The sequence below is a fragment of the Thunnus thynnus genome, chromosome 9, assembly GCF_963924715.1.
Source record: "Thunnus thynnus chromosome 9, fThuThy2.1, whole genome shotgun sequence".
Taxonomy (NCBI): Eukaryota; Metazoa; Chordata; class Actinopteri; order Scombriformes; family Scombridae; genus Thunnus; species Thunnus thynnus.
In genome coordinates this window covers 255,966-275,890 of record NC_089525.1, presented here as the reverse complement: position 1 = coordinate 275,890, position 19,925 = coordinate 255,966, and the positions used below count along the sequence as shown (strand labels likewise).

General features: G+C 38.6%; 1 protein-coding gene across 4 annotated transcripts in view; it reads left to right on the top strand.

The window, feature by feature from the left end:
- Positions 1-19,925, top strand: part of csnk1a1 (casein kinase 1, alpha 1) — a 52,223-nt gene that overhangs the window by 11,862 nt on the left and 20,436 nt on the right. For 3 of the 4 annotated variants that reach the window (XM_067598450.1, XM_067598448.1, XM_067598449.1), the window contains exons 3-5: positions 4,256-4,382; positions 4,971-5,069; positions 15,325-15,408. In XM_067598450.1, the coding sequence (XP_067454551.1) occupies positions 4,256-4,382; positions 4,971-5,069; positions 15,325-15,408 (310 nt within the window). The remainder of the gene's footprint in view (positions 1-4,255; positions 4,383-4,970; positions 5,070-15,324; positions 15,409-19,925) is intronic. The other variant, XM_067598451.1, reaches the window with a different exon arrangement.

Sequence of the window (19,925 nt, the reverse complement as noted above, 5' to 3'; positions counted from 1 at the left end):
ACTTTCCCCATACAGGACAATGAATATCAGTTGAGTCTCAGAAGGCCAGCCATGTTTGTGGTTGTTTTGGTCCCTTTGTGTCTTTTTCCTTTTTCAAATTTTGAAGCAAAAAATTCCACCTTTTTTAAATGTTGTGGAAGTAGACTCTTTATTGAATCTTTGTACTGGAGGTTTGTACCTCTTTTATACAGAGAACCCGCATTATAGCTGTAAAGAGGATCGGCTTTTGAGCCACCTTTGCTTTTTTACATTGAACCACACAAAGCTGGCATGAAGCTGCCTCCATGTGTGCTTTTACATGCTTTTTCCGGATTCAGGGGTGTGACAGAGATCAGACTGATCAGAGCTGTAAACTCTGCCATGAGGGAGTACAAAGATGTTCCTAGGACAAGGGGAGGACGTTTCTTTTTGTTTGATAACGTTAAAAGTTAAATTAGACTTTTCTGTCGGCTTCCCAACCCATTTTAAAAAAAGATGAGAAAAAGAGAGAGAGCTGAGAGCACCAGTGAGAGAGAGAGAGAGAAGCTGTGGTCGAGTGAGCTAGAGATTGAATGAAGAGCACTGGTAGTGAGCAAGCTGGTGAATCAGATCAATAAAAAGTTATTTTCTCATTGTTTCACAGTGGTTACGTTCCAAAGCACAAACACGCCCACATCCCAACACACCTCCGCTCAACCCTGCTAACACCACAGCACCAGCTTCTTGTCCCGCCGTGCCGGCTGTCCCTTTTACACAAACAGTTGATCCAGCTCTGTAACTACCTCTGTGGCCAGCTTATTGGCGGATCAACTCTGCCCCCCCACCCCATGTCCGTACTTTTTTTATACAGAACAGCAAGGCAGATGAAGGGCTCGGTATTCCCATCTTGAACGGGCTGTGTAAAAGGGGCTTTTGTTTCATGCTGCAGCCAAGTCTTGTTAAAACCTGTCCAACCTGCTGGTACTGCTGCCCCGCCTTCACTCATCTATAACCTGGTTTACCTTTATACAGTCACCTCCTGCAATAGTTTCTGTATTTTGCTAGTTGCATTTTTTCACACTGAGTCAACCCTATTCAATAAACCACGCCTAATGTTGAATTTGAAAAAACACTGGCTGTGTACATGCTGTAATGCACCTTTTTAAAAGTGTTAGTTCATTGCCCTTTCAGACCAACAGTAACGCAGGTTTGGAGACATCTTCTGTCAGTAGTTGAGCTTTTAAAATGAAAAATATTTGCAAATTCATAGATTATGGATTTTCGTGGGGAAGAAAGAGTAGATGTCATTTTAAGGACCTTACCTTGGTAATTTAACTTTTTTGTGGAATAAAACATATCAGACAAATCATTTTTCAAAGTAGAATATATTTCAGAGTATATCTCTTATATCAGGTGCAGAGGGGATCTTAAACTTTTATCTGGTGTTTATTCAATGTAATTAGGTGTAAATCAAAGGCTTGTCAGTGAAGTGTATGCAACTGTCAGGGTTCAACATAGCATTTTTTCCCCACTGGCCCACTTGACTAGTAGATCAGTTTTACTGGCCCCTTTTATATTTTCACTGGTCCGGCAGCCAAAAAATGAATATAACTCTTTTTTTTTTCCATAATCATTATACATAATATGTACAACAGTGAAGTTTTCTTTAGATTTGGTTGTTTTCCTTTAGTTATTGATATGTAATGTTGATATATTACACAAATATGCAAAATATAAAATTAGGCACATATTGGATCAGTAAATGAATGGTGTATAAATGTAGGTTTCTCTATATTTTGTATAAAGCCAGGTAGTATGGAATACATAAAAAAAGAACAGAATTTATAACATTTCAGGGAGTATGAAAGACCTTGATAATAATCTCAAACAAATTAACATTAACATCAACATTAATCTCAGTGATCTGCAGAGATGTACTAAGTGAACAGTGAGAGAAAGAATATAATGTCATTTATTTGTGTTCACTCTGACTTAAACCTCAAGTTAGTTTCTCTAGGTTTAAACCTATATTAACTGCAGTTAAACAAATGGAGACAGAGCAACAACTGTAATATCTGTACTGAAGGAGTGATATCTGTGGTAGAGCTTGAGCTGGCTCGAGCCAGCTTTCTCATAATAAAACACTCCTGGTGATCAGCAGCAGGCATTTTTTTTTTTAACTAAACTGTATATGTTGTCATTTATAAACCTTGGTGATTAACACTTAAACAGAGCTGTGTCTCCTGCAGAGGCTGCTGCTGTCAAAGTCACACAGTGAGCATGCTAACCGGCTGGCGAGTTAACCAGCAAACTGTACAAGACATAACACAGTCGCTGTTTTCTACTTAGGAGTATTGTTGCTCCCACAAAAGTAGAAAGCCTCTCTTTCTTTTTGTAGCCTTGTAATTTTCAAGTACTTGTTGCACCATGTTGCACCATATTTAGTGACCTATCAGATTCACTGGTAAGAGGCTGGCAGGCTAAGAGCGCAGATTTTCAGATTTTTAGGGTCACGCATCATGAAAAGTACAAATAGTTGAATTGGAGCATTTGTCGATTAGTATTATGCACTTTGCTAACTTTGAACATTTTTTGTAATCAGAAATTGGACTGTCTCTGTTTTCACAAAGTATTATATCTTAAATAAATCTAGTTTAAGTGAAAACTACAATGTGACTGATGCACGTTGACCCAATCAGACAGATGATCTACGTGGGTTTGACACGTGTCACAGTCTCTTCCTAAATGGCTATAACATTTCTCAGGCCTGATAACGCTGAGGACAAATAATGACCAAATCACTGGTAATAGCTAATCTTACAATGAATGAAAAAAGCTTTCACCATTAATGCTTGCAACAATTGCAGCTGGGAACTACAAAAAATGTAATGGCCAACAATGGCACCTGTGTAAGCAAAAAGGTTATAGAGGCAAAGGTACAGGTTAGGGATGCCAGTTTTGGTTAATTTTGCTTTTAATAGACTGAAATCCATTAATTGGTAACTGGATAATTTTCAAGAAAAATTGTGATGTAGCCTTCGTTTGTGAGAGCTCTCCAGCAGTTGGTGGATGGTTGAGCTAGCTTGTCTGCCCTGGTTAGCTTGACTTTTAGCTCATCCTTCTTCATCTCCAGCTGTTTTCAATGCGTTTAGTCACAGTAGCTTTTGGTGGCATAATGTACTCCGGCTTGAGGTCACCTGTCCAGCATGATTCTGTTAAACCAGAGACACTACAGCTACGACTTATTTTTATACAGTCTATGGGCTACACATAGCACAGCAAAGACAGTAGGATTATAACACAAGGACCAGAAATAAGTTAAACAAAGTCAACATTTCAAAATGCCCATGACGATGTGACTGTTATTAGTAAAAAGTGTAGCCTAGGGTGGTATCAATTTGTTGAATAGAATTTGTTAATGTGATGTAGCCTATGCCTCTGAGACTGCTTAGTGTTGTAGTGGTGCAGTGTAGTGAGACAGTAGTGTTATGAGACAGTTATTGTGTTTTGTTATCTAATGTTATTCATTCATATTTTCTATTTATATCTATGTGCAGTTAAAAGTGGTGTGCATTTTCTGTGTTGGGGCATTTCATTCTTTAACATTTATTACATTTATTAGAAGGTCTTCTATTGTCAAAAGCTCCTGGTAAATTAACTTGATGGACATGAATAAACCTATCTGGAACAATTCTAAGGTAGTTTTAAGTTATTCTACTGCCTGCAAATATAGGGCCTGGTGTTGTGGGCTCTGCATGCGCACAACTACACAGCTGCTGAAAAAATCGTAGAGGAAACACTGTTGTATTTGTTGCTTTTAGGTAGTAAGCGAGACATGGCACCTAAGCGTGCTCCAGCCGTTCAGTCCACACCGACTCCAACCTGTGTTCAGCTCCTCTGTCCACAGAAGCATCCGTCAGCTGAAGCTTCTGGGGAGCTGAGAGGACACTTGCATGTGTCTTGGAGTCTGTGTGGATTGATAAATTCAATAAAATGGAAGCATTTCTGTTGCGAGTCAATGAGTAATTGTGTTAAATGATTGGGATTTTAATATTGACCAAAATAATTGTGATTATGATTTTTGCCATGATCTATAGTGATTTATAGTGTTTATGTATCAATAAAGCTGTACTTTTGACAACACTAATTCCTTTATAAATGCATGTTAACCCTGTCATTAGAAAGTGGAGCTGTGTCAGATCTGTGTTCAACCTGTTAAGTTGGTTCAGACAATGTGCTCTGGCTGCTTCAGATCGACCACAAACCCACCCTCATAATATCACTGTTGCCTCACCAGATGGTATGGCCAGGAGAAGGACTACAATGTCCTAGTCATGGACCTGCTTGGGCCCAGTCTGGAGGACCTATTCAACTTCTGCTCTCGTCGCTTCACCATGAAGACGGTCCTTATGCTTGCAGACCAGGTAGCTAACCCATACACATATCCACCTTTTTAATACAATTTTTTAAGCAGTGACCATGCTTGAGGAACATGGATACAAGTATCAGGGTGGTACCACCACTCAGCAAGAAGTTCTTGGTTACAACCTGCTAGTTGGTGTCTGTTTAGAGTAAGCATGATCTCTGCTCGGATATTCTGCAGGTACTCCATTATCCTCCCACATGCCAAAGACATTTAGGTCTGGTGAATAGACTTTAATAACAGACATTACAGTTTTCCAGTATTATTGTGTATACTGGTTTATTGGCTTGGCTAACTGGGATAATACCTATGTTTTTTCATCTCTAACAAGGCAAAATGTCCGCAGTGAAAAAGGCCTATTGACGAAATTGCCCAAATTTGTGAATGTCAGTGTGAACCTGTCTATTTGATGTCACCCCTACATCTCTGGACAGGATACGCTGTTTGTTTGCAAGATGTTTTCATGGAACCACTTTCATTAAAATGTTAACACATTTCAGTATGTCATTGTCATGGTAGAAAATTAAGAGGCTGGTTTAAAAAAAACAAAAAAGTCAATATTTTACCAGTGCCTTTCTTTCATCCTTAGATGATCAGCAGAATTGAGTATGTACACACAAAGAACTTCATCCACAGAGATATCAAACCAGACAACTTTCTCATGGGCATCGGCCGTCACTGTAACAAGGTAAGACCCATACAAGTCCTATCTGTATTTTAAGTATAGATTAATTGAAGATCTATATAGAGCTGTTGTCTGACAGCTGTATGTTATGGTAGACATGTTAATCCTAGCTGATCTACAGATTTAGCTTTAGTAATGGTGATCTTACCATGATGATATCATACTTATACTTATTACCTCCATCAGAACTTTTTCAGAGCTGTGACTTGACCCACCACAACTGCTGTCTCAGAAAAAAAACTTGTATTTAGTACATTTTTGTAAGCCTGCAAACCGTATAAAATGTCTCAATGTTAGTGCCTGTGACAAATGGCAGCTTTGTCTGGTTTCACCTCCAGCCACCAATTATGATTAGTCCCTTTTTATATGGAAAAATAATCTAAGAAGTGAGGTCATAACCTGTACAGTTAATCTGCTGTTAGTATCCTTAAACATGTAATAGCTTTAAGAACAGTGGTAGGGGTGTAACGGTACACAACATTCATGGTTCGGTATGTACTTCGGTTTTGGGGTCACGGTTCGGTACGATTTTGGTTATAGCAGAAAAAAAGAAAGATAGAAAATAATATTTTGGTCCTTGATTTTGAAAAATGTAAACATCCAACACTGGCTCATTGGCTGGAACTATGAAGCAGTTTAGTTGTGCTGTGGTGGAAAAAGAAAACAATCTTTCTCCTCTTGCAAGGAGCCAGGACACCTACTGACAGCTTTTTTATGCTGATTTATGGTCTAACTGTATATGAAGTAGTTGAAGCTACCTCCACCACAGTAACAATATTAATAATCTAATGATGACATAACTGAGAATATTTTAATAATAGTGTTGCACTCGGTCAGAGTTATGGGTCTCTCGTTTGTCATTCTGGCTACAGGGTAACCAGGGTGACCAGGCTACCTTGGGTAAGCTGGTTAGCATACTTTCATGAGCGTGCTACAGCTAAGTGGTGTGCTGCCATAACGTTCCGGGTGGAACTCGCGCTCTAGAATTATTGTTCGGCACGTCAGAGTAAGTGGATCATTAAACTATTTTGACAGTAATTGTTGAGGTCACGGAGTGTATTCTTTGTACAACTTCATGCACTTAACCATATCGTCCGTACCATGACAGTTCGGGACAAATTCACGTACCGTTATACCCCTATGCAGTGGGGGAGATCTGAAAAAGTGCTGTATTCATGGTGGAAACTCTATGAAAGATAATCTTTTTTAAGACTGCACTGCCCAGGTTGAAGTCTTATTTCCAAACTTATATATAAAGGTACAAAGCAATCAAAATGTATCTTTTATGTAAAACTAAAATCGGCATTATCAGTGTCTATATCATTTAGTATCAGTATTGATCAATACATATTATGTAAAAACATATTATGACTTAAAAAAAAAGTTTCCATGTTTTTCCCCATAAGTTTCATTACTATTTCGGTTTTATAATTTTAATAATCTCTGAAATCTATCATATCAAAGTGTTTATGCTGACCTGCATGCAAGTCTTAGGAACAGATGCACATGACAATTACAAGACATCTGGTTAGGCAGTTATTGGCAGAACAGCAAATAAACATGATGGCATTTTTAATTCTATAATTGATTACAGTAGATAAACAATAATGACAATAGCGCTGTCATTATAAACTGGTGCAAGATGCGAAAATTAAAGAGAGAGTTTGTATTTTTTGAAGTGGAGTTGTATGAGGTAGTGAGTATATTACCTTCAGATAGATTAGGGTCAGCATGCTCCCAGTTTGGAGAAGCAGACAAGAAGCTAAGCTAAGCATGAAAGATAAGCACCGTACTGCTGTGGACCGAGCTGGCAGCAGAATGTATTTTAGCCACCTAAATAAAGGCCCACCTTAAAAAATTAAAAAAAAAAAAAAATCTATCTGTTTAAGTGTATGCTATATTTAGAATATTTTCACTGCTTTACCATGCCGTCAGACAGCCCTTTCCTTTGGTCCTGCATCTTCTCTACTGTAGAACTTCCATATTCTACACGTGCTGTGCACTTTATTACACTGCAGAACAGATCTGCGGCGTAATATGGGAAAGGAAAGAGCTGACAGCATGGTAAAGTGGTGAAAGTATTCTTAATATAGCATACACTTAAACTGATTTTTTGGCTCAAATATGTTTTACTGCTGGCCGTGTCCACAGCAGTACATTGCTTAGCTTCTGTGCCGGTACCCTTGTCTGCTTCTCCAAACTAGGAGTGTGCCAACCCAAATCTACTGCAGGTAATACATGGATTATGGATAACTACCTCATACAACCTCACTTCAAAATATACAAACTATCCCTTTAAATCTCATGTAAAATGTAGGCTACACACAGTGTAGTAGACCATAAAATACCAAACATCCCAGGCAGTTCTGTGATATGCAGCAAATCGCACAGCACAATACCCTGCATTTTGAATTAGACAATTTCGAAAGGCAAGGAACAATCACATTTTTTTCCTAAAGGATGTTTTCACAGAGTATAGGAAGACTGAGGAGAAACAATGTTTAGTGTCCTCTTGGCCTATTTTAACAAGCAGCTGTCAAAGGATAAAGAAAATAGTAGTAAGAGTTAAGATGAAAATGCCTTCCTGAATAGAAAGGTTTTTAGGCATTATTTAGAAGAGTCTAGGGTCTGTGCTGCCCTCAGATGGTTAGGAAGGCTGTTCAACAAGTGTGGTGCAGCAAAGCAGAAGGCTCACAGTACCTTTTGAGACATAAAGGTAGCTTCCCTTTGCACATTATAGTATAGGCTGACATAGAGTTGTTTTGGTATTAGCTGTTCTTTCCATGTTATGGATAGTGATACACATGGTAGATGTACATTTTCCGTGTGTTGCCCATACACCAGACTTTCATGACACAGATCTTACAGACTATAGACTTTTTTAGGTTTGTTTGGCCTGTTTGTATTGTTAAATCCAAAGTGGGCCCACACTTTTAATTTAAGTGAATGTTCGTTCCTCAGCATCAATTATCGTTCATTTTTCACTTGTTAATGAATTTTTTTTAGGTTTGAAAAGTAACACTCAAAAACTAATTTATGAGTCAACTGAAGAAAGAGAAAGTTGAGAGAATGTTTGTGTAATTTGAGTGAACTGACCGTTTTTAAAGCATCCCTTCACACCCACTCCACGCTACTGCTGATAAAAGTGAGAAGTTTTATCAGATTGTTCTCTTAAAACTTGCCCATCCACAAGGATATGCCGAAACAAAAGGAAAAAGATAAAATCTCCTTTTTAAAAAAATCTGATGTAATTCACTGGTGACTTTGTGATCACAAATCTTGTTTTTCAATGTAGTGCATCACACAATACAAGTGTTATCACTGAGACGATTTGTAGGAAATAAAACGAATGAAGGCCAAACTGATCAAATTAAGACCTAGTTAACATTTGTTTACATAAGTTATGTGATTCCCTCTTTATTGTAAGGATAATTGTTGATGTAACTAAAATATTGCATTGCGGTGTAGCCCAGTTTCTGTGTACTGGAATTTTTCTGAAGAACTGATTCTGCATGCTTGACCTTGATGCAGATTTCCTGGCCACCCACACAAGAAAAAAGTGCTCCTTGTGATATAATTTGTTTGCATATGATCAGTGTGTATATTTAAGTTGCCTGAAATTAAAATTGAATATTCTGTACCTATTATTTTGAGCCTTTGCAGACAGGCAACATTTGGTTAAGTTAAAGCATGGGATGTATATTTGACCAACTTCCAAAAGAATCTGTACTCTGCTGCACAGCAGGTGTGCAGCCCAACCTCCATTGATGTTTCCTGCTTATCGACAGTACGAGTTGATCACTTTGCTGCAGCCAACCCTTCGTCCCAGACAGTTCAGTCTAACTCTGTTTGTTTTGTTGCAGACAAATACAACACTGCAGACAATAAGGGTTCAGGCTAATATGGAGAATATCAAATATAACAGCATTATTTTAATGGAATTGTTTTTATGAGAATTGTTTCATTCCAAAATCAATGGGAAACATCTTAGCAAAATTATGAATTTAACAGATGAGTCATGTTACAGTAAACAGCAGAATATATTATGAATTTTTTTACATGTTTTAACACTTTTTTTTAACAATCTTTATCTGATTAAATCCAATCATAAGTCCATCTTTAAGCAAATCCAAACTACCACTGTGCAAGTTTAAACAAGATGTCATAATGCTTGATCTTTCAGTTTTCTTTTTTGTACTGCACATCCAGAATACTAAGCAGTTATCCTCTTCCACTGACATACATAATGTTCATGCGTGTTGGCTATCAGCTGGCTGTTGGCCTGGGTCTTTGCAGTGTGTTGAAGTGAAACTGTTAACAGAAGGCTTAAGGCAATGCAATTCATTTGATGAATCAGCCATCGTTGGTGGAAGTTTTTTGAGCTCGGCTTGGTGTTTCAGGGCTCTTGGTGATAGGTTTATTCACTGTGTACCAGAGAATGGACAATATCTGTCTGCTCCAATTTAAATGGGGACAAAATTTATGGTATGTCAGAGATATCTCAAACTTACCATGATGTACGTTACGTTGTATATAATCTCTCAACAAGATAAGCCAGTCATTACATAAGAACTGTAATGTGGGGTTAAGTTCTCTGCTATATTTATTTATTAATGTCCATGCCAAATGAAAGAATTTGTTAGGGATGTCCCGATCAGTCACTTTAATATTTAGTACCTGCTGATACCAAGTTTGATCTGATAAAACATTTATTAAAATGTATATCTGACTCATTGAAATAACACTTTTTTTCTTTTTTTTTTTTACACAAACTACTTATTCCAAATACAGAAGGCCCTGGCTCAAAAAAACCCAAAATTGATTGGATAAAATTATAGATGTACTAATGAAACTGGGAGAATAGGACTCTTGAAATTGACGTGAAGCGATTAGTTGGAGAGAAGACTTCTCACTCTGTTAAGAGTTGCTGGGACTCCAAAAACATTCAGTCCACTTGGGATTTGCAAAATGGTGTTACAGAGTAGAGTATCTTCCCCCACAAATGATCTCTGGCTGAGTACAGACATTGGCTGCAGAGAACACACAAACCCGTCAATACCCAAGTTTAATTGTGGCCTGTCATTAAATTAGTCTCAGGATTAACTTTGGTGAAAATTGATATGACTTATCACCGGCATAAAAAATGACTAAGTTGCTACCTAAATGTCTTGTACACTACCATTCTTTGGTAATAAGAATGAGAGCAGAGCGAATCAGTGTATTTCACCAACCTCGGTGTCAGAACTTGGTGCCCAAGTAAAGCCATGCACCCCAACCAGTGTTTCCTCCTCTGCTCTGCTCGCATTCACCGTCACTTTCCGGCCGCTGGCTTTCTCATGTAACCTCTCACACTACACACACAAAGTACACACTGCCTTATTCCTTAAAAGGAGCCACGTGACCAAGAGTTTCCTAGGCAACGCCACAGAGGTTAACTCATGTTTCAGGACAGTGCTGCTCAGAGGCTCTCAAACGCTATTGATTTCCGAATTAATAGATATTTGGCGTTATTATTTGCATTGAAGAAAAACATTTTTTGGCCTGGTGGGGGTTTTCGTTGGCCTGGCGGCCTGCCGGGCCTGTACAATTATAGGAGAAACACTGCTAAGTTTCACTAAAAATAAATACTGAAAAATGCTGGTGCTGTATACTGTTGTAAGGGAGAGCAGTGCTGCATCAGTAGCACTGCGAGGTGGACAAAAGAGTACAGTGATGAGATTATATTTCAGATTTATTTTAGCTGATATGATCCATTAAACTGTGGCTTGATTGGCCCTGATTCAAGACATCTCTGGTTATTGTAAAACCAGTTTGACTGCAGAAACAAAGAGTATGAGGATATGTTTCCCACTATCAAATGTCAGTGTTAGGCAGTTGTAGGCCATGGTGTCTGTGCATATTGTAGGAATTTAAGCCAAATGCGGTGCTTGTTTTGTGGCAAAACATGTTTGCTGTGTGAGTACTAAATGCAGAAGGAGCAAAACTGTTGGGTATGGTTTAGTTGTGTATGAAGCAAATGTACATGATTGTTCTTGGATGAAGAAAAAGAATATGACTGAGCGTGTTGGAAGCATGTCATACAGTGTGTTCAGATATTTTCCAGGATTTACATGGAGTGCTGTGCAGGGATGAGCACAAAGAAGCAGTGTTTTACCAGTACAAGGGATGTAACAGTACAGTCAATTCATGGTTCGATTGATAGACTCAATATTATGGCCCCTAAACTTTGATGGTTAAATGCATCAGTCGAGAAACCCCTGAGTCGCATTTTGTCAGTCGAATCACTGCCTTTTTTTTTCTCTTTAGGATAGCGCGATGCAGAGTTACTGTTTCCTTCTTCAACCCTGACGCTCTTAGCTCCAGCGTTGAATGTTAGGAAAGTCTGCTAATCTACTTTTAAACCAGACGCTGGCACAACCTCCTCTACCATTCAGTGTGATTGACTCTCACCTGACAGTGTTGTCAGCAGCCAGGCAAGAGAGATGCTATGTGGTGGAAGATTTTGTAACTGAACTAATACCAAGTTGCCCACTTTTTATTTCTCTGTGTGGAAATCTGATGTTTTCACAGCACAGATGATGAACAACAGCATTAAAACATGAGTCATGTTGGCTGTTAAAAGGAGTTTAGTGTGGGGGGACTGCTTTGCAGTTGCGCTAGTTAGTGCTGTAACTGGGAGGAGGGTTAGGAGGCTATATTGAAGAAAGAAACATTAATAGTGTTGAGTATTTATAAGAACGAAAAAAAAAATATTCTCATGTGGTAGTGTTTATTGTGTTGTAAGAAAGTGTGTGTATATACAGTTCAGAAAGTATTCAGACCCCTTCATTTCTTCACATTTTTTTTTATGTTGCAGCCTCATGCTAAAATCGTTTAAATTCACTTTTTCCTTCATCAAGCTACACTCAATACCCCATAATGACAAAGTGAAAACAAAATTTTATTTGCAAATTAATTAAAAATGAAAAACTGAAATATTACAATGACATAAGTATTCAGACCCCTTGCTATGACACTTGAAATTTAGCTCAGGTGCCTTCCATTTCTCTTGATCATCTTTGAGATGTATCTACATCTTGATTGCAGTCCACCTGTGGTAAATTCAATTGATTGGGCATGATTTGGAAAGGAACACACCTGTCTATGTAAGGTTTCACATCTGACAATGCATATCGAGGCAGAGATCTGGGGAAGGCTACAAAAAAATTCTGCTGCATGGAAGGTTACCAAGAGCGCAGTGGTCTCCATAATCCTTAAATGGAAGAAGTTTGGAACAACCAAGAGTCTTCCTAGAGCTGGCCGCCCAGGACAAGGGCCTTGATAACAGAGGTGACCAAGAACCTGATGGTCACTCTGGCTGAGCTCCAGAAATCCTCTGTGGAGATAGGAGAAACTACCAGAAGGACAACCGTCACTGCAACACTCCACCGATCTGGGCTTTATTGCAGGGTGGCCAGACAGAAGCCTCCCCTCAGTGGAAAGCCCACTTGGAGTTTGCAAAAAAGCACTTAAAGCACTCTCAGTCTGTGAGAAACAAGATTCTCACAGTCTGGTTTGATGACACCAAGATTGAACTGTTTGGCCTCAGTTCTAAGAGTCATGTTCGGAGGAAACCCGGCACCCCTCATCACCTGCCCAACACCATCCCAACAGTGAAGCATAGTGGTGGCCGGATCATGCTGTGGGGTTATTTTTCAGCGGCAGGGATTGGGGGACTGGTCAGGGTTGAGGGAAAGCTGAACGCAGCAAAGTACATAGATATCCTTAATGAAAACCTGATCCAAAGTGCACAGTGCCTCAGACTGGGCCGAAGGTTCACCTTCCAACAGGACAATGACCCTAAGCACACAGCCAAGACAATGCAGGAGTGGCTTAGGAACAACTCTGTCAATCTCCTTGAGTGGCCCAGCCAGAGCCCCCTGACTTGAACCTGATCAAGCATCTCTGGAGAGACCTGAAAATGGCTGTCCACCGATGGTCCCCATTCAGCCTGACAGAGCTTGAGAGGATCTGCAGAGAAGAATGGCAGAAAATTCCTAAATCCAGGTGTGCAAAGCTTGTTGCGCCATAACCAGGAATACTCAAGGCTGTAACCACTGCCAAAGGTGCTTCAAGTAAGTACTGAGTAAATGGTCTGAATACTTCTGTCAATGTGATATTTCATTTTTTCCTTTTTTAAAAATTTGCAAAAATGTCTTAACATTCTCTCTTCACCTTGTCATTAATGGGGTATTGTGTGTAGATTGATGAAGGGGAAAAAATGAATTTAAACGATTCTAGCATGAGGCTGCAACATAAAATGTGAAGGGGTGTGAATACTTTCTGAATGCACTGTGTGTATGTATGTGTGTGTGTGTGCGCGTGCGCGTATATGTATATATATTAATTACACACACACACATAGTTACTCACAACACGATAAACACTACCACATATGAGAAGTTGCATGAAACACAAGTCCATGACAAATTGAAATACTAACTAGGAAATTCTGCAATTTCTGAAGAAATTGCGTGTGAGAGCTGCCAGCTGCTGCTGCCACTGCAACAGCAATTTTTTAAAATTTTTTAGCACCACCTGCAGGTGAAATTGTCTTCACTACTACAGACTTGTTCGGCATCCCCATCAATTCAACTTTGCTGAATTTGTTACCATAGAATATTATTAAAGATATATGGTACTTAATAAGTAGTATGGTGGTGTTTCACTAATGGCCACAAGGTGGGGCCAGCCAAAACATAAAACACTTAGTAACTGACCACATGGTGGCGCTGTTGGTCCCATTTTATTATATGTTAAGCATTTTCACATGGGACACCTGTCCATCAAGTTTGAACACTTAAGCACTTTCAGTTTTGGAGATATGAACTTTCAAACATTGCTCCCATAGACTTTCCATTATAAATTTTTAATTTAAGTAAATCCTTATCAAATTTAACTGGAATAAAAAATGCCCAGATAAGAATGTCCTTATGAAGATAAAAAACTTTGTTGGACTAGCACTCTCCAAACACCTTATCTGTTGTGTACTGCAATTCACTTTTGAGTGTGTGCAATATGCGCATCATCACTTCTTGTTAAATATTGTGCAACAATATATCTTTACACCCCTAACTGACATCAGGACCTGATAAGTACTAGAGTCGATATTGATGTGTTTAGAGTTAAATGATGCTGTTCAGTATCTTAGTGTTGCTTCTGAACTGTATAATGCTTTAAAATGTATGCTTAGCAGGCACTTGCTCACATGTTATAGTTGAAGCCTGCGCTTGATTTTTAATGAGATAAGGTGAATTTTGTGAATTCTTGCTTTAAAAATATATTGTTGGTCAGCCCATGCTGTCTCACATGCTTTCTTTACTCTTGGATTTTACCACAATATCCATACATACTACAATTGTAACTCTCTGACTTGGGTTAGGATTGAGCTCAGCCGGTCTTGTGTGCTTACTTAGTAAAAGAGGTCTCAATAGATCCATCCATGTTTTAGATTTTGGGGTGCTCTGTGGAAAAGGAGCATGTATATTTAGTGATATATTGTCGTGAAGTTGGGATTGCCGTTGTTTGGGTTGTCCATGATGTAATTTCACAAGTACTTGTGGTTTTGCTCCAGTACAAGAATGTTTGTAAATTTTTAATTTGTTGGTTTCTAAAATGCTAATGAGCTCTGCAATAAACCACCACATTATTTCACAACTAACTTTATGCCAGGAGTGTGTTACAGCCTTCTTTGTTAGCAGATACTCTATATGCATTCTTTGTTTTTCTAGTGGAAAAGGGACAACCTTGGTCTCTCTACCATCTGCTGCCCCAATCCCCCTCTCCCCAAGGTCTTTTCTGAGCCGTGGTGTTGCCTGTCTGCACTGGCCTTCATTGTCACTGTCAGACATGATATTGAAGTTTCAACATCTCTACGTTTCCATAGACACTTTTGGCTTCTTGTTGTACAGGGTTGATCTTTCCATGGTTGTCCTGACAGAAGAAAATCACAGTCTTGTGGTTTCTTCTAGACTGATGGCCAGAATGATCATATCTGTACCACAAAGATTTAAAGTGGATTTCTTTGCCTGTGTAGGTCCAGCCTTGGATGTACAGAAGGAGGTGCCTATCCTAGCTGTACAGGACTCTGTTAGTTGTATCAAAGGGAGCAAACCATGTGGGTGCAACCAGAAGTGCCTGTTGTACTCATGCTAACTGTGACTGAAGGTGGATAGAGGCTGTGTGATTTTGACCCCTGCCCCTCTACTGTCTGCCCTAGTGTTTAGACTCGTCAGTGGGGAAGAGGAAAAGAAGCTTGGCTGTTAGCTCTTCTCAGGACCCATCTTTCTCAGGATTAAACCAGGTGTGACCTTTACCACAACACCAGCTGCCTCACAACAGCAGTTGTCGCTTTGCAATCATACCTAACTACACAGGTTTATAGTGAATCAGACCACCAGCACCCATCTTGCATTCATAATACCCAATATATGTACTCCTCCACCAAGTGTGCACTTCATTATAGTGGGAGAGGAAAGCAAACTTTCCATTAGCATTGCATAGGGAGTAGCTATTGTTCCTATTTGTTGAAACAAGGGGACCCAGCCCCTCTTATCCTGGCTCAGATGGCCTCTTACCTATGTTAAAGGCCAGTTCCGGTCTCTTTCATGTGATGTTTGGCCTATTAGTAGTGAAAGCATTCATCTAAGTGGAATGCAAGGATTCTTTCTGTAGTAATTTATATTGAGCCAAAATCAAACCTGATCTCAGGGTTAAGGTAGTATTAAACCTGATTTAATCTGATCCTATATTGTTAGATGGCAGGCTTGCTGGCTAAGACTTAGCAAAATGTCACCCAGAACTGACTTTTCTTAGCAATTGTACTGATAAATGCAAAAGCAGCATGTGAAAGGACAGAAAAGCTATTGTGCTGAGAATGAGGAGGCAGAAGCTGTGATTAAACGTAGAAGCAGCTTCTGGAACCTTATTGTAATATTAATAATTGCAAACCTTCTATTCTTTCATGAAGTCCCAACTGAGCTGAAAGATGCATATTAGAAAAAATCAAGCTATTGATAAAATGTTTGGTAATATTACAAAGTAAACAATCAGTCACTAATATTTATTTTTAAAATGCCAAGCAAGCTTGTCATATACAAGCCAGTAAAAGGACTTAGGCCAATAATATTCAAACTAATTTAAACCTGGTTGTTTGTGTAAAATGTGTGTCCAGCTTGTGAATATGATGCTTCAAATTCAAATGATTTTTAAGTGGGTGAGTCACAGCCATTACATACAAACATGGCTGAAAATATTGGTATTCGTCCACCTTTTTTTTTTTTTTTTTTTTTTTTAAAAAGTGTCAATTTTCTCTATATTAAGCTGAGATTGACAGAAGTATATGGTATCCATCATTCTTTATTTCACATTGAATATAACTGAAACTTTGCTTTTGATTTAGAACTTAACTTACTATTCCAAATAATAAAACAAATAAATGGCATGACTAAAAATATTGGTACCCTTAACTTAATGTTTGTAGCACATCATTTGGAGGCAGTAAGCGCTTTCTGTAACTCTAAATAAGGTTTCTACACTTCTCCACTGATAGTTTAGCCAACTCTTCTTGAGCAAACTGCTCCAGTTCTCTCAGGTTTGATGGGTGCCATCACCCAGTTGCAAGTTTCAGCTCTTTCCACAGATCATCCATTCTTGGGTGCTTTTTGATGTTGTTTGGGGTCATTATCCTGCTGGAAGATCCATGACCTGCGACTAAGACACAGCTTTCTGACACTAAGCTGTGTTCTGATTTCATTGTACCCTGCACAGATTCAAGGCACCTAGTGCCTGAGTCAGCAAGGTAACGCCAAAACGTCACTGAGCCTCCATGTTTCATGGTAGGCATGGAGTTCTTTTCTTTGAAGGCTTCACTTTTCTCTTCTGTAAACATAGGGTTGGTGTGATTTACAAAAATCTTTTATAATCTTATTTTGTTTCATCTGTCTAAAAGCACTTTCTCCCAGAAGGACTGTGGCTTGTAAACATACATTTTGGCAAAGTCCAGTCTGGCTTTTTGTATCTTCCTCCTAGAAGTGGGGTCTTCCTGGGTCTTCTACCATGGAGCCCTTTTTCATTTAGAGAGCAATGGATGGTGCGACTTGAAACTATTGTACCTTGAACTTGAAGATCAGCTTGGATCTGTATTGAGGTTTTCCTTGGTTCTTTTTCGACCATTTGAGCAACCCTTCTGTTCAATTTTGGGCCAATTTTCCTCCTGCAACCACATATGGAGATTAAGGCAGTTCCATGGGCCTTAATCTTATTAATAATATTAGCAACAGTGGTCAGAGGAACGTCAAGCTCTTTGGAGATGGTTTTGTAACCTTTACGTTGACCGTGCTTGCCCATTACCTTTTTTCTTATCTCTTCAGACCACTCACTACTTCCTCTGTTTTCCATGTTCAGTGTAATGCACACAGTGGTACAAAACAGCAGAGTAACTTTGTCCTTTTAAACTGGCTGCATGATTGATTATAATATTGAAAACACTTGTGATATTAATTAAAACATAATAGTCTGCTTAAGTATCACTACAAATCAATTATTTCTTACAACTTCTCAAGGGTACCAATAATTTTGTCCAGGCTATTTTAGAATGTCTTTGTAGAAGAAGCATAAATTCAGTTATTTTCACAACTTTTTTTTGTTTTGTTCCACTGCAAACCAAACATAGACACACACTGATAAGAAAAGATCTTTTAATTTCAACGCTGCTCAGGATTAATGGTGCATTATTTAAATAAAATGGAAGGGTACCAATAATTTCGGCCAAGTCTAAAGATGAAAGCAGTCTTGCAAAGAGAAGAAGCTTAACTACTTTGAAGCTTTGAAGTTTGTCTATTTTCTTCAATCCACAATCAACCCCCCTAAACCAAGGCACCAGTTTGCTTCATGTTAAAATGCTCAGTAGCGGCCTGTTTATTACAAAAAAAGTTCAATTTAAATGGAATGTTAAACTTTGGTGATGGTTCTGCGACATACCCTACCATAATAATCTCTACCTGTTCCTAAAGTTCCTAAGACTATTCTCAGGCCAATGTAAATATCACATATCACAAGGAAGGTAGGAATTAGCCTTTGACACTGGATACGGCTGCTTCTCCCTCCCAAACATGGATTGATACGTTTCTGTTTGGATTCAATCTTATTAAATTTTTTCAATCTGTAAAGTTTTAACTGGATTTTCTGCTTTTTAATTTGTTTTTGTTTGAAATTTACTGGTGTGGTGCATGATTTGTTGGTGAAATTGTGCAAATGAAGGTAACCATTGGCAGCACTTTCAAGACATCTTAGCAAGCCTAATTTATACAAACTAGAAAGCTTAACTCCCTTCAGGGCTTTGAACTAGCTGCAAGTGTCTCATTTAAAATTCAGACAGGTAAACATTTTCCTGAACCAGCTAGCATAATTAACGATTAATTTGAAATGATAATGGACTGATGAGTATAATGATATGCTTAAGGTGTACTATGGAGGAGGTGCACCTAAAATCTCACAAATGCTGCTTTCATAAATGTACCATAATTTCAAGACACATTATGTGTAAGTTGATTGTCCATATTGTCTGGTACGGTCACATTTGGTCCTTATCATGTTATAGTGTATATGGATATGGAATTTCCATCTATTGCGTAAAGTTGCTTTATGATGTCAAGTTTTTCATAGTGGTGGTAGTTTTTCAATGGGGTTTCTTTGTGAGAATGCAGAGTTTGGTGTTGGGGGACTTATCGACTTCTGTTTCACTTCAGTTTGTGTTCCCTTTCAAGTACATGTAAAGGTTGTAAATTAACTCTTGAAATTGGGTTTTTTCTGTTCTTTTATTAAAGGACCTTAATGTATGACATATTTTGTTATCTATACCACTTATATGTACTGACAACATGGCAGACATTTGTGTGACAGATTGCTTTTATGAGACATTACCTTCCTGTGGCTTTAATCAGGTAAAAGATGATGAAAACAATCACTAAATGTACCAGTTCTAGAGATCTTGTTGACATGACATTGTACCACAGTTTTTTTTGTTTGTTTTTTAAGCAGTTTTAGTAGCATAAAACATGGAATATGGTGTGTTGATTAATCTTAAACTGAGTTTGAACTGGTTGAACTGACAGACTCCCACTACATAGGTGCATTCTCAGGACTTTATTTACACCAGTAAAATGTTGCTTTTTACTACTCTGGCGAACACTGACCATGGATGGTTTGCCCACAGGGCTTGTCTTTACTATTGAGAAAGTATACAGCTGGAGGAGGTGAGACAGAAGAACATGAATGCAGAGCCATCTGCCTGTCATTTTGCACCCTGTTGAACTCTTTTCTGCTGAATTGGATACACTTGCTTTTGGTTTCAGAATCCATATTATTGCTATTTTTGGCCTAGAAACCCAGACTTTCCTGGTTGGCTGTTGTTCAGATAAGCAGTCAGTACATAGGCATGGTGAGTTTGTGATGGTCTAGTTTTAGTGTGTCTTTTGGTCTGCTTGTTGGTGAAGTTTTCAACTTGTGCATGGTCACTGAGTATACATACCTTGGATTTTTACTGTGCTTTATCTTCTGAATCATTAAGAATTACAGATGATGCCACCATTATTTGGTAGGGGGAAAAATCTGACTCTGCAACAGATACCTGTGTAACACAACTTCTCAAAGTTAATCTCAGTGGCATAATTGTCAACAAAAGGGCAAAGTGATGAACAGCATAGGTTTAGGAAAGCAGACGCTTAATTAGTCTCAAGTAAGCCACTGAATACATTATTGGAAAGTGAAACTGGGCAACTTGATGTTGTGTTGAATGCCAAACTGAGCAATCTTAGTCAA